This window comes from Triticum urartu, chromosome 2A (assembly GCF_056163025.1).
Source record: "Triticum urartu cultivar PI428250 chromosome 2A, HENAU_Tu73, whole genome shotgun sequence".
NCBI lineage: Eukaryota > Viridiplantae > Streptophyta > Magnoliopsida > Poales > Poaceae > Triticum > Triticum urartu.
In genome coordinates this window covers 507,202,305-507,215,828 of record NC_141874.1, presented here as the reverse complement: position 1 = coordinate 507,215,828, position 13,524 = coordinate 507,202,305, and the positions used below count along the sequence as shown (strand labels likewise).

Below are 13,524 nucleotides of genomic sequence, written 5' to 3'. Positions count from 1 at the left end.
ACATTTATCATGATATAAGGAAATATAAATAACAACTTTATTATTGCCTCTAGGGCATATTTCCTTCAGTCTCCCACTTATACTAGAGTCAATAATCTAGATTACATAGTAATGATTCTAACACCCATGGAGTCTTGGTGCTGATCATGTTTTTCTCGTGAGAGAGGCTTAATCAACAAGTCTCCAACATTCAAATCCATATGTATCTTGCAAATCTCTATGTCTCCCTCCTTGACTTGATCATGGATGGAATTGAAGCGTCTCTTGATGTGCTTGGTTCTCTTGTGAAATCTGGATTCCTTTGCTAAGGCAATTGCACCAGTATTGTCACAAAAGATTTTCATTGGACCCGATGCACTAGGTATTACACCTAGATCGGATATGAACTCCTTCATCCAGACTCTTTCATTTGCTGCTTCCGAAGTAGCTATGTATTCCGCTTCACACGTAGATCCCGCCACGATGCTCTATTTAGAACTGCACCAACTGACAGCTCCACCATTCAATAAAAATATGTATCTGGTTTGTGACTTAGAGTCATCCGGATCAGTGTCAAAGCTTGCATCGACGTAACCATTTATGACAAGCTCTTTATCACCTCCATAAATGAGAAACATATCCTTAGTTCTTTTCAGGTATTTCAGGATATTCTTGACCGATGTCCAATGATCCACTCCTGGATTACTTTGGTACCTCCCTGCTAAACTAATAGCAAGGCACACATCAGGTCTGGTACACATCATTGCATACATGATAGAACCTATGGCTGAGGCATAGGGAATGACTTTCATTTTCTCTCTATCTTCCGCAGTGGTCGGGCATTGAGTCTGACTCAACTTCACACCTTGTAACACAGGCAAGAACCCTTTCTCTGACTGATCCATTTTGAACTTCTTCAAAACTTTATCAAGGTATGTGCTTTATGAAATTCCAATTAAGCATCTCGATCTATCTCTATAGATCTTGATGCCCAATATATAAGCAGCTTCACCGAGGCCTTTCATTGAAAAATTCTTATTCAAGTATCCTTTTATGCTATTCAGAAATTCAGTGTCACTTCCGATCAAAAATATGTTATCCACATATAATATTAGAAATGCTACAGAGCTCCCACTCAATTTCTTGTAAATACAGTCTTCTCCGAAAGTCTGTATAAAACCATAAGCTTTGATCACACTATCAAAGCGTATATTCCAACTCCGAGAGGCTTGCACCAGTCCATAAATGGATCACTGGAGCTTGCACACTTTGTTAGCACCTTTTGGATCGACAAAACCTTCTAGTTGCATCATATACAACTCTTTTTTGAGATATCCATTAAGGAATGCAGTTTTGACATCCATTTCCCAAATTTCATAATCATAAAATGCAGCAATTGCTAACATGATTCAGACAAACTTAAGCATCGCTACAGGTGAGAAGGTCTCATCGTAGTCAACTCCATGAATTTTACAAAAACCTTTCGCAACAAGTCGAGCTTTGTAGACAGTAATATTACCGTCAATGTCAGTCTTCTTCTTGAAGATCCATTTATTCTCTATGGCTTGCCGATCATCGGGCAAGTCAACCAAAGTCCACACTTTGTTCTCATACATGGATCCCGTCTCAGATTTCATGGCCTCAAGCCATTTTGTGGAATCTGGTCTCATCATCGCTTCCTCATAGTTCGTAGGTTTGTCATGGTCATGTAACATGACCTCCAGAACAGGATTACCGTACCACTCTGGTGCGGATCTTGCTCTGGTTGACCTACGAGGTTCGGTAGTAACTTGATCAGAAGTTTCATGATCATCATCATTAGCTTCCTTACTAATTGCTGTAGGAATCACTGGAACTGATTTCTGTGATGAACTACTTTCCAATAAGGGAGAAGGTACAGTTACCTCATCAAGTTCTACTTTCCTCCCACTCACTTATTTTGAGAGAAACTCCTTCTCTAGAAAGGATCCATACTCACCAACAAATATCTTGCCTTCAGATCTGTGATAGGAGGTGTACCCAACAGACTCCTTTGGGTATCCTATGAAGACACATTTCTCCGATTTGGGTTCGAGCTTATCAGGTTGAAGCTTTTTCACATATACAAACTTTTGGAAACGACAATTTGGGTTTCTTGCCAAACCACAGTTCATATGGTGTTGTCTCAATGGATTTCTATGGTGACCTATTTAACGTGAATGCAACCATCTCTAAAGCATAACCCCAAAACGATAGCGGTAAATCAGTAAGAGACATCATAGTGTTGGGGAATGAAGTAATTTCAAAATATTTCCTATGCACACGCAAGATCATGGTGATGCATAGCAACGAGAGGGGAGAGTATCGTCTACATATCCTTGTAGACCGTAAGCGGAAGCGTTATGACAACGTGGTTGATGTAGTCGTACGTCTTCATGATCGACCGATCCTAGCATCGAAAGTATGGCACCTCCGCGATCTGCACACATTCGGCTCGGTGACGTCCCGCGAGCTCACGATCTAGTAGAGCTTCTGGGAAGAGCTTCGTCAGCACGACGGCGTGGTGACGGTGATGATGATGCCACCGACGCAGGGCTTCGCCTAAGCACCACTACGATAGGACCGAGGTGGATTATGGTGGAAGGGGGCACCGCACACGGCTAAGAGATCAATGATCAATTGTTGTGTCCATGGGGTGCCCGCTGCCCCCGTATATAAAGGAGCTAGGGGGAGGCGGCCGACCAAGGAGGAGGGCGCGCCAAGGGGGGAGTCCTACTCCCACCGGGAGTAGGACTCCTCATTTCCTAGTAGGAGTAGGAGAAGGGAAGGAAGCGAGTGAGGAAGAGTAGGAAAGGGGGCGCAACATTATGAATATGTGTATCACTACTATCGAGATTCAACACAAATAGACCACTCTTCAAGGGTGCATGACCATAAAAGATATTACTCATATAAATAGAACAACCATTATTCTCAGATTTAACTGAATAACCGTCTCGCATCAAACAAGATCCAGATATAATGTTAATGCTTAACGCTGGCACCAAATAACAATTATTCAAGTCTAAAACTAATCCCGAAGGTAGATGTAGAGGTAGCATGCCGACGACGATCACATCGACTTTGGAACCATTTCCCACACGCATCGTCACCTCGTCCTTAGCCAGTCTTCGCTTAATCTGTAGTCCCTGTTTCAAGTTGCAAATATTAGCAACAAAACCAGTATCCAATAACCAGGTGCTACTGCGAGCTCTAGTAAGGTACACATCAATAACATGTATATCACATATACCTTTGTTCAACTTTCCATCCTTCTTATCCGCCAAATACTTGGGGCAGTTCTGCTTCCAGTGACCAGTCTGTTTGCAGTAGAAGCACTCAGTCTCAGGCTTAGGTCCAAACTTAGGTTTATTCTCTTGAGCAGCAACTTTTTTTCCGTTCTTTTTTGAAGTTCCCCTTCTTCTTCCCTTTACCCTTTTCTTGAAACTGGTGGTCTTGTTGACCATCAGGACTTGATGCTCCTTCTTCTTGATTTCTACCTCCGCAGCCTTTAGCATTGCGAAGAGCTCGGTAATTGTCTTATCCATCCCTTCCATATTATAGTTCATCACGAAGCTCTTGTAGCTTGGTGGCAGTGATTGAAGATTTCTGTCAATGACACTATCATCCGGAAGATTAACTCCCAGTTGAATCAAGTGATTGTTATACCTAGACATTTTGAGTATATGTTCACTGGCAGAACTATTATCCTCCATCTTGCAGTTGTAGAACTTATTGGGGACTTGATATCTCTCAATCCGGGCATTTGCTTGAAATATTAACTTCAACTCCTGGAACATCTCATATGCTCGATGACATTCAAAATGTCGTTGAAGTCTCGGTTCTAAGCCGTAAAGCATGGCACACTGAACTATTGAGTAGTCATCAGCCTTGCTCTGCCAGACGTTCTTAACGTCGTCAGTAGCATCTGTAGCATGCCTAGCACCCAGCGGTGCTTCCAGGACGTAATTCTTCTATGCAGCAATGAGGATAATCCTCAAGTTATGGACCCAGTCCATGTAATTGCTACCATCATTTTTGAACTTTGCTTTCTCAAGGAACGCATTAAAATTCAACAGAACAACAACATGGGCCATCTATCACAATGACATAGACAAGAAAAATACTATCAGGTACGAAGTTCATGATAAATTTAGGTTCAATTAATCATATTACTTAAGAACTCCCACTTGGATAGACATATCCCTCTAATCATCTAAGTGATCATGTGATCCATATCAACTAAACCATAACCGATCATCACGTGAGATGGAGTAGTTTTCAATGGTGAACATCTCTATGTTGATCATATCTACTATATGATTCATGTTCCACCTTTCGGTCTCAGTGTTCCGAGGCCATATCTGCATATGCTAGGCTCATCAAGTTTAACCCGAGTATTCTGCGTGTGCAAAACTGTCTTACACCCGTTGTAGATGAACGTTGAGCTTATCACACCCGATCATCACGTGGTGTCTCGGCACGACGAACTTTGGCAACGGTGCATACTCAGGGAGAACACTTTTATCTTGAAATTTAGTGAGAGATCATCTTATAATGCTACCGTCAAACTAAGCAAAATAAGATGCATAAAGGATAAACATCACATGCAATCAATATAAGTGATATGATATGGCCATCATCATCTTGTGCCTTTGATCTCCATCTCCAAAGCACTGTCATGATCACCATCGTCAACGGTGTGACACCTTGATCTCCATCGTAGCATCGTTGTCGTCTCACCAACTATTACTTCTACGACTATCGCTACCGCTTAGTGATAAAGTAAAGCAATTACATGGCGATTGCATTGCACACAATAAAGTGACAACCATATGGCTCCTGCCAGTTGCCGATAACTCCGTTACAAAATATGATCATCTCATACAATAAATATAGCATCATGTCTTGACCATATCACATCACAATATGCCCTGCAAAAACAAGTTAGACATCCTCTACTTTGTTATTGCAAGTTTTACGTGGCTGCTACGGGCTGAGCAAGAACCGTTCTTACCTACACATCAAAACCACGACGATTTCGTCATGTTAGTGCTGTTTTAACCTTCACAAGGAGCGGGCGTAGCCACACTCGGTTCAACTAAAGTTGGAGAAACTGACACCCGCCAGCCACCTGTGTGCAAAGCACGTTGGTAGAACCAGTCTTACGTAAGTGTACACGTAATGTCGGTCCGGGCCGCTTCATCCAACAATACCGCCGAACCAAAGTATGACATGCTGGTAAGCAGTATGACTTGTATCGCCCACAACTCACTTGTGTTCTACTCGTGCATATAACATCTACGCATAAACCTGGCTCTGATACAACTGTTGGGGAACGCAGTAATTTCAAAAAAATTCCTGCGCACACGGAAGATCATGGTGATGCATAGCAACGAGAGGGGAGAGTATCGTCTACATAGCCTTGTAGACCGTAAGAGGAAGCATTATGACAACACGGTTGATGTAGTCGTACGTCTTCACGATCGACCGATCCTAGCACCGAAAGTACGGCACCTCCGTGATCTGCACACATTCAGCTCGGTGACGTCCCGCGAGCTCACGATCTAGTAGAGTTTCCGGGAAGAGCTTCGTCAGCACGACGGTGTGGTGACGGTGATGATGATGCTACCGACGCAGGGCTTCGCCTAAGCACCACTACTATATGACCGAGGTGGGTTATGGTGGAGGGGGTGGTACCGCACACGGCTAAGAGATCAATGATCAATTGTTGTGTCCATGGGGTGCCCCCCTGCCCCCGTATATAAAGGAGCTAGGCGGGAGGCGGCCGGCCAAGGACGAGGGTGCGCCAAGTGGGGAGTCCTACTCCCACCGGGAGTAGGACTCCTCCTTTCCTAGTAGGAGTAGGAGAAGGGAAGGAAGGGAGAGAGGAAGATAAGGAAAGGGGGTGCCGCCCCCCTCCTTGTCCAATTCGGACTAGAGGGGGAGGGGGCGCGGCTGCCCTTGGCTGCCCCTCCTCTTCTCCCACTAGGGCCCATTAGGCCCAATATACTCCCCGGGGGGTTCCGGTAACCCCCCGGTACTCCGGTATATGCCTGAAGCCTCCCGAAACACTTCCGGTGTCCGAACATAGTCGTCCAATATATAGGTATTTACATATCGACCATTTCGAGACTCCTCGTCATGTCCGTGATCATATCCGGGACTCCGAACTACCTTCGGTACATCAAAACACAAAAACTCATAATACCAATCGTCACAGAACTTTAAGCGTGCGGACCCTACGGGTTCGAGAACTATGTACAGATGACCGAGACACGTCTCCGGCCATTAACCAATAGCGGAACCTAGATGCTCATATTGGTTCCTACATATTCTACGAAGATCTTTATCGGTCAAACCGCATAACAATATACGTTGTTCCCTTTGACATCGGTAAGTTACTTGCCCGAGATTCGATCGTCGGTATCTTAATACCTAGCTCAATCTCGCTACTGGCAAGTCTCTTTACTCGTTCCATAGTGCATCATCCCATAACTAACTCATTAGTCACATTGCTTGCAAGGCTTATAGTGATGTGCATTACCGAGAGGGCCCAGAGATACCTCTCCGACAATCAGAGTGACAAATCCTATTCTTGATCTATGCCAACTCAACAAACACCATCGGAGACACCTGTAGAGCACCGTTATAATCACGCAGTTATGTTGTGACATTTGGTAGCACACAAAGTGTTCTTCTAGTATTCGGGAGTTGCATAATCTCATAGTTATAGGAACATGTATAAGTCATGGAGAAAGCAATAGCAGTAAACTAAACGATCAGGTGCTAAGCTAACGAAATGGGTCAAGTCAATCACATCATTCTCCTAATGATGTGATCTCGTTAATCAAATGACAACTCATGTCCATGGTTAGGAAACTCAACCATCTTTGATGAATGAGCTAGCCAAGTAGAGGCATACTAGTGACACTATGTTTGTCTATGTATTCACACATGTATTATGTTTCCGTTTAATACAATTCTAGCATGAATAATAAACATTTATCATGATATGAGGAAATATATAATAACTTTATTATTGCCTCTAGGACATATTTCCTTCACATAGAACGCACCATATCTAATAAAGTGTGGTTACGACGTCCGGACACACCATTATGTTGTGGTGTTCTAGGTGGCGTGAGTTGCGAAACTATTCCGCATTGTTTCAAATTAAGACCAAATTCATAACTCAAATATTCACCTCCACGATCAGATCATAGAAACTTGATTTTTTTGTTACGATGATTTTCCACTTCACTCTGAAATTCTTTGAACTTTTCAAATGTTTCAGACTTATGTTTCATTAAGTAGATATACCCAAAATTTGCTCAAATCATCTGTGAAGGTCAGAAAATAACGATACCCGCCGTGACCATCAACACTCATCAGACCGCATACATCAATATGTATTGTTTCCAATAAGTCTGTGTAGCGACCCAACCTCAAACGGTCAAGTCTCTGTGCTTCAGTGTCATCCCTGGATCGGTAATGCTAACACACACAGTACTCAAGGATTTATAACAGAGTAGCAATCACACACTTATTACATCGAATGTCTCCAAAGAGAACTTGTTACAATAAATATGGCTTAAGGCCATCTAATACGATAACAGCGGAAGGCTTGGAAGATAAAGTGAGTCCATTAACTCCAATGGCATAGCTGAGCTGCACGGCAACGACCTAAGGAACCTTACTCCTCATCTGAAAAGTCTGCAACATAATACGTTGCAGCCCGAAAACGGGTCAGCACATGGAATATGCTGGCAAAGTAACACAATAGAGAAAGAACAGAATAATGCTATCACTACATGCATATTTGGCTGGTGGAAAGCTCTATGGTTATAGTTTTTGCGAAAAGCCAATTTTCCCTACAACAAAGCAATAGATTTTAATTTAACTATCATGGTAGTTGAAACATCATCGAGAAGGTTCCTCCAACTCAATCCCAATTAAAGTAATTATCAACCCAACAATATTATTTTAAAGAGTGATGAGATACTTAAGATACTCCAAGTACTAGATACTCAAGATGTCCATAACCGGGGACACGGCTAACCATGATTAGTTTGTACAATCTGCAGAGGTTTGTGCACTTTTCCCCACAAGACTCGATCACCTCCGTTGAATTTCTCACACTACATGATGTTTGAGAAACGGATGACCGAGACACAGTCTTTCAGAAACATTAACTCTCTACTCCGGGCAGACCATACCAAACCTACAACCCACTACATGCTGATCCACCTCTTCAAAAGATTCACGTAACTTACTCAACTATGCTAGAGCCCATAATAGCTTGTGGCTGCACATGGAAGTTTCTAGCATGAATCATCTCAGTTCCCTTTGAGCCTAGGTGGCGATCCATAGGAAAAATCACACGGAACCCCAGGATTTCCAAAAATACAGCCAACATTGGGTACTCCAGGTGCCTCAATCCACCCAGATCTGTATTCAAGTTGCCACCTTAAGTTAAACCATTATTTAACAATCTCACATCTGTCATGGATTTCACTCACCATGTCTACGATCATAGCCTAGCAATATAAGCAATTCGTATAAGTAACTCCCAAGGTTTGAATATAACAGGGCAATAGGTTCTACCTCATCAACTACATCCCACCCACATGCTAATGACATCCTAACCATGCAATGTTTGAGGATTGGAACTAATGCATAAAAACTGGGTGATAAAGGGATATGATCGAAGTGTTACTTGCCTTGCTGACGATCCGCGAAACCTAGGGACTCCAAATAACACGCTTCACACTCCGGGAATTCTATCACAAATAAACAATAGCATACATAAGCAATCAAGCAAAGAAGCACGGGTAAAACTCAAATAGGAAGATCTACCAGAAAGTTCAACTTAAGAACTCCGGTTAGCAAAAAGAATCAAATCAAACGGAGCAACGAAACTCAAACGGCGAAAGAAACAATATCCGTTTACTAATCTGGACCTAGGTCAAATTTTACAGTATTAAAAACTTGTTCAAGTTGATTAAGCAGAAAGAGGGTCTCGAGACGAAGATCTAGGCGCTTGAATCGCCTGATTCCGACAAACGAGCGAAAAGATAAACTAGAACGAAGATCGGATCAGAAATCGCGATCAGAAATAATCGCGGAAAAATCCGATAAGAAAACTGACGAACAGGCTAACGGACGAGCGTTCGTTGTCTGTAACTAACGGGCGAAAACCATTCATTAAAACGAACGTACGGATGAACATCCGCTAAAGAGAAAAACCGGCGAACCGAAAAAAACGAACTAGGGGTTTAAAAAAAACTGGATCGGGTTTTCTTAAAAAAACCGGCGGCAATGGCTACCTCGTCGGTCCAGCGAGACGCGGTGGCGACGGCGGGGTGAGGCGCGGCAGCGGTAGTGGCGGCAAGGTGCGGCGCGGGCGGGGCGCGGCTGCGGCGGGGCTGCGAGCGGCGGTGGCGGGTGGTGGTGGCGGTGGGGGGGCTGGGTATTTAAGAGGGGAGGGGAGGGGTGGCTTGGGGAGGGGGCAAGGGCGGCGGGGGCGGAGTCCTGGCCGGACTCCCGGTCCGCGGCGGCGTGGCGGCGTCGGTCTCCTGGAGGGAGACGGCGTCGCGGGGGAGGTGGGCCAGCGGCTGGGCTTCGGCCCAGTTAGCCACTGCGCACTTTTTTTAAAAAAATTCCGCCGAACAGAAAAAAATCCTAGAAAATAAAATAAAAATCTTAAAATGCCAAAACAAATTTTCACCGTCTAAGTAAAATATTTAGAACGAGATGAACATTTTCTTGGCCCTAAATTGCGATTTTGAAAAACGTGCAATTTTTCTAATGCAAACAAAATTGCAATAAAATCCAAATAAAACAAATATTTGATTTTAATATTTTTCCTCCAATATTTCAATTATTTTGGAGAAGTCAGATTATCTCCTCTCATATATTAATATGAAATATTTTTGGAGAGAAAAATAATTAAAACCAAAAGTCCTCATTTCAATATTTGCGGATGACTTCAACCTCCTCCACTTTGCGGATGAGAAGAATAATGACCGCGTGAACTTTGCCCGGATGCAAATGTTCAATGATTGCATTGCGGACCATGGTCTTCGTGAGCTTGATAGGGTTGGTGCCAGGTTTACAAGGACCAACCACCAAGCAAACCGAACCTGTTCTGTCCTGGACCGGGTTCTAGTCTCGCCTGATTGGGAGTTTCACTCCCCACTTGCTTCGCTCCATGCCATCACACAGATTGGGTCAGACCATGTTCCTCTTCTCCTCTCCTCGGAGAATGAGCGCCCCACTCCTCTGTCGCAGTTCTGGTTCGAAACATTTTGGCTCCACCAGAATGGTTTTATCGCCTTGCCCCCCATCGGGGCCTTTCGGCAGTTGACGACTGGCACTTCTGTGCCAAGATTTCCTGGCATATTATGAAGGGGTGGGTGCCAACCTTGGCCGTGATCTCCACAAGCAGAAAAAGTCCATCCTCATGGCCATTCAGGCCCTGGATATTTGCGTGGACTCGGTTGGCCTCGGCCCTGATGAGTGGCTGCAACGGTACGATCTAGAAGACCAACTTTCGGTCATATACATGAACGAGGAGGCTTATTGGCACTTGCGAAGGACCCATAAATGGGTCCTCAAAGGGGATGCCAACACCACCTATGTTCAGGCCATTGCCAATGGCCGCCTGTGGCGCAACACGACCCCGTTGTTGTGGGATGGTGATACCCTTATCCAGCGCCCGGCCGACATCCGGTATCACGTGGACGGCTTTTACAAAGCCCTATTCGCTACTTCCCCTAGGGGAGGCCTAGCCCTTGCGGGCGACTTCTGGCCGACCATGCAATGCGTCACAGCTGCGGAGAATGCCGGCCTCACGGCCCCTTTCTCTGAACAGGAGGTTTGGTTGGCCAATAAGGGTATGAACCCGTCCTCCACGCCGGGCCCCGATGGCCTCCCAGTGAAGTTCTTCCAAGCTTTTTGGGATGTGATAAAGCTGGAGGTGATGGCCCTCTTTCAAGAATTCTATAGAGGCACTTGAAATCTCCGTCACCTAAACTATGGGGGTCATTATGCTTATCCCCAAGGCCCCTGGTGCGACAGATATTAGGCAATTCTGGCTGATTACCGTGATCAACGTGATCTCCCGCATCTTGGCGATGGGGTAAGCCAATAGGGTGACCCCTTTGTCCAACCACATCACTCACCCGGATTAGTCGGCCTTCATCCTGGGCTGGTGCATCCTTGACGGAGTCCTAGTCTTTCATGAGGTTCTCCATGAGGTTCGTGCCAAGCACCTGAAGGCTGTTTTCCTGAAGATCGACATCCATAAGGCCTACGACACCGTCAGCTGGCCATTCCTTCTGGAAGTGTTGATTAGGAAGGGCTTCGATGATCGGTGGATCACAAGGGTCATGCAGCTGGTATCCTCTGGCCAAACCGCCATCAACATCAATTGGGAGATTGGCCCTTATTTCCCCACCCTATGTTGGGCCAGACATGGTCACCCGTTTTCCCTTTCCTTTTCAACATGGTGGTCGACGCTCTCGCGGCCATCCTTGACAAGGCAAAGGTGGCAGGCCACATTCGTGGCATCGTCCCCCACCTTACAAGTGGCATTGGAGTCTCTATGCTCCAACACGCCGATGACACCATTATTATGGTCGAGGGATCCGCGATGGATATCATGAACCTCAAGTTCCTCCTCCTATGCTTCCAACACATGTGGGGTCTCAAGATCAACTTCGACAAGAGCCAGCTGATGGTGTTAGGCTACTCTCCAAAGGAGAGTCAGACTATTGCCAACCGGTTTAATTGCCCATTGGGTTCTTTCCCCACAACCTACTTGGGGATCCCCATTAGCAACTCCCGCCTGACGGTGGCTGATTTGAGGCCTTCGGTGCTCAAACTCCAACACCGCATTGAACCCTGGTAGGGTAGATGGCTCTCAAAGGCAGCTCAGACCATTCTCATTAACTCCAACCTGTCCAGCCTCATGTTGTTCATTATGAGCTTCTACAGCCTACCCGAGACTTTGCACCATGAGATTGGCACAATCCAAGCTCGCTTTTTCTGGGCGGGCGAGGGAGACAATTAGAAATATCACATGGTTCGATGGTCTGAGGTCTGCAAGCCTCACGACCAAGGTGGCCTTGGGATTATGTCCTCCAAACGCATGAAAATCGCTCTCCTTGCTCGTTGGCTTGGCGGATCTCCAGTGGTGAGGGTGGTCTTTGGCTGCAGATTATCCAAAATAAATATCTACGCGGCCAACCCCTGGCCTTCTGCCAACGGACTGGTGGCTACCAGTTCTGGCAGTCCATTATTCAGCTGCTCCCTGCGCTCTGGATTGGGACCTCCATCGCGATAGGAATAGGCTCTAGTACCCTATTCTTCTTCGATAGGTGGGCGGGTGACGCTCCCTTCGCTACCCGCTTCCCGGACTTGTTTGCCATTGCTGTGGACCCTCGGGTCTCCATCGAGTCGGCCCTTATTGACTTAGAGCGCCTCGCCTTCAGGCGGCCCTTTGGGCCCCTTGAAGTGAGTGCATGGCACGAGCTCTTGGACTCCATTGCTCTACACGAGCCAGACCTCTCGCGCTCCCAGGACCTTGTGTCCTGGCACTTAGAGCCTTCGAGCAACTTCTCCACCAAATCCCTCTATAGGGCTATCGCTCCCTCCCCCACCCCGGATCCACTCATATTGATCTGGGAGATCAAATTGCCCCTAAAGATCAGGATATTTCTCTGGCAATGGATCCGTGGGCGTGTTCTGTCAGGAGTGGTGGTGCTGAAGCGTAATGGCCCCGGTGATGGGATGTGCCCCCCTGTGTGGGATGCCCGAGGATTCTAATCATATCTTCTTCTCTTGCGTTGCTACTCAATTCTTGTGGAGTTGCCTCCGCGAAGCGGTCAGTGTTCATTGGTGCAACACCAACTTCCCGGAGCTCTTCGACAAGGTTTAGGCCTCGCCCTGGCCTAGCCGCCACATTAGGTTGCTGGCGATTCGGGTCCTTGCATGGACACTGTGGACTATATGCAACAAGCTCGTGATCCAGCGCGTGCCCCTTCGACGATCGACTGACGCAATTTTTAGAATGTGTGGCTACCTACAGCTTTGGCGGCCGCTTAGCCGCCCCTAGGATCTTGACGCCGTTAACAACATCATCGCTTCCCTCCGTGCGTTGGCCATCCGCTTGGCGCCGCTGCTCGCTCCGCCACCTCCTGAGTCGGATTAGACCATTTAGTTTTTGTCTTACCTGCGGCCTGGCCTTGTGTTTTATGTTTTGGGCTTCTTGAGCTGTGCCCTCAGTAGAACCTAGTACTTCTCGTCTTTTGGTGTGTGTGTGTGTGTGTGAACTTTGTTGTACTCGTTGGCTGTGGTGGTTGCATTACTTATAAAGCGGGGTGCAAGCCTTTTTGGTAGAATTTTAGGTTGTTCATCGTCTTGGCTTCGGCGGTGACGATGAAGGCGTTGAATAAAGATTATTTGGATCCGTTGCTGACAAGGCCATCAGTCCTATGGTTGGGTATGGGTTTGAAGACGAGT

General features: G+C 46.0%; 2 protein-coding genes across 2 annotated transcripts in view; both read left to right on the top strand.

The window, feature by feature from the left end:
• Nucleotides 1-11,017, top strand: part of LOC147985661 (uncharacterized) — a 32,531-nt gene extending 21,514 nt beyond the window's left edge. The window contains exons 2-3 of the mRNA XM_087541686.1: nt 10,098-10,324; nt 10,410-11,017. Of these exons, the coding sequence (XP_087397812.1) occupies nt 10,098-10,324; nt 10,410-11,017 (835 nt within the window). The remainder of the gene's footprint in view (nt 1-10,097; nt 10,325-10,409) is intronic.
• Nucleotides 11,018-11,506: 489 nt separating this feature from the next.
• LOC147985660 (uncharacterized) lies at nt 11,507-12,828 on the top strand. Its single transcript, XM_087541685.1, has 2 exons — nt 11,507-11,875; nt 12,220-12,828. Exons 1-2 carry the CDS (start codon nt 11,507-11,509, stop codon nt 12,826-12,828), a joined length of 978 nt encoding a protein of 325 aa, XP_087397811.1.
• Nucleotides 12,829-13,524: the final 696 nt, after the last annotated feature.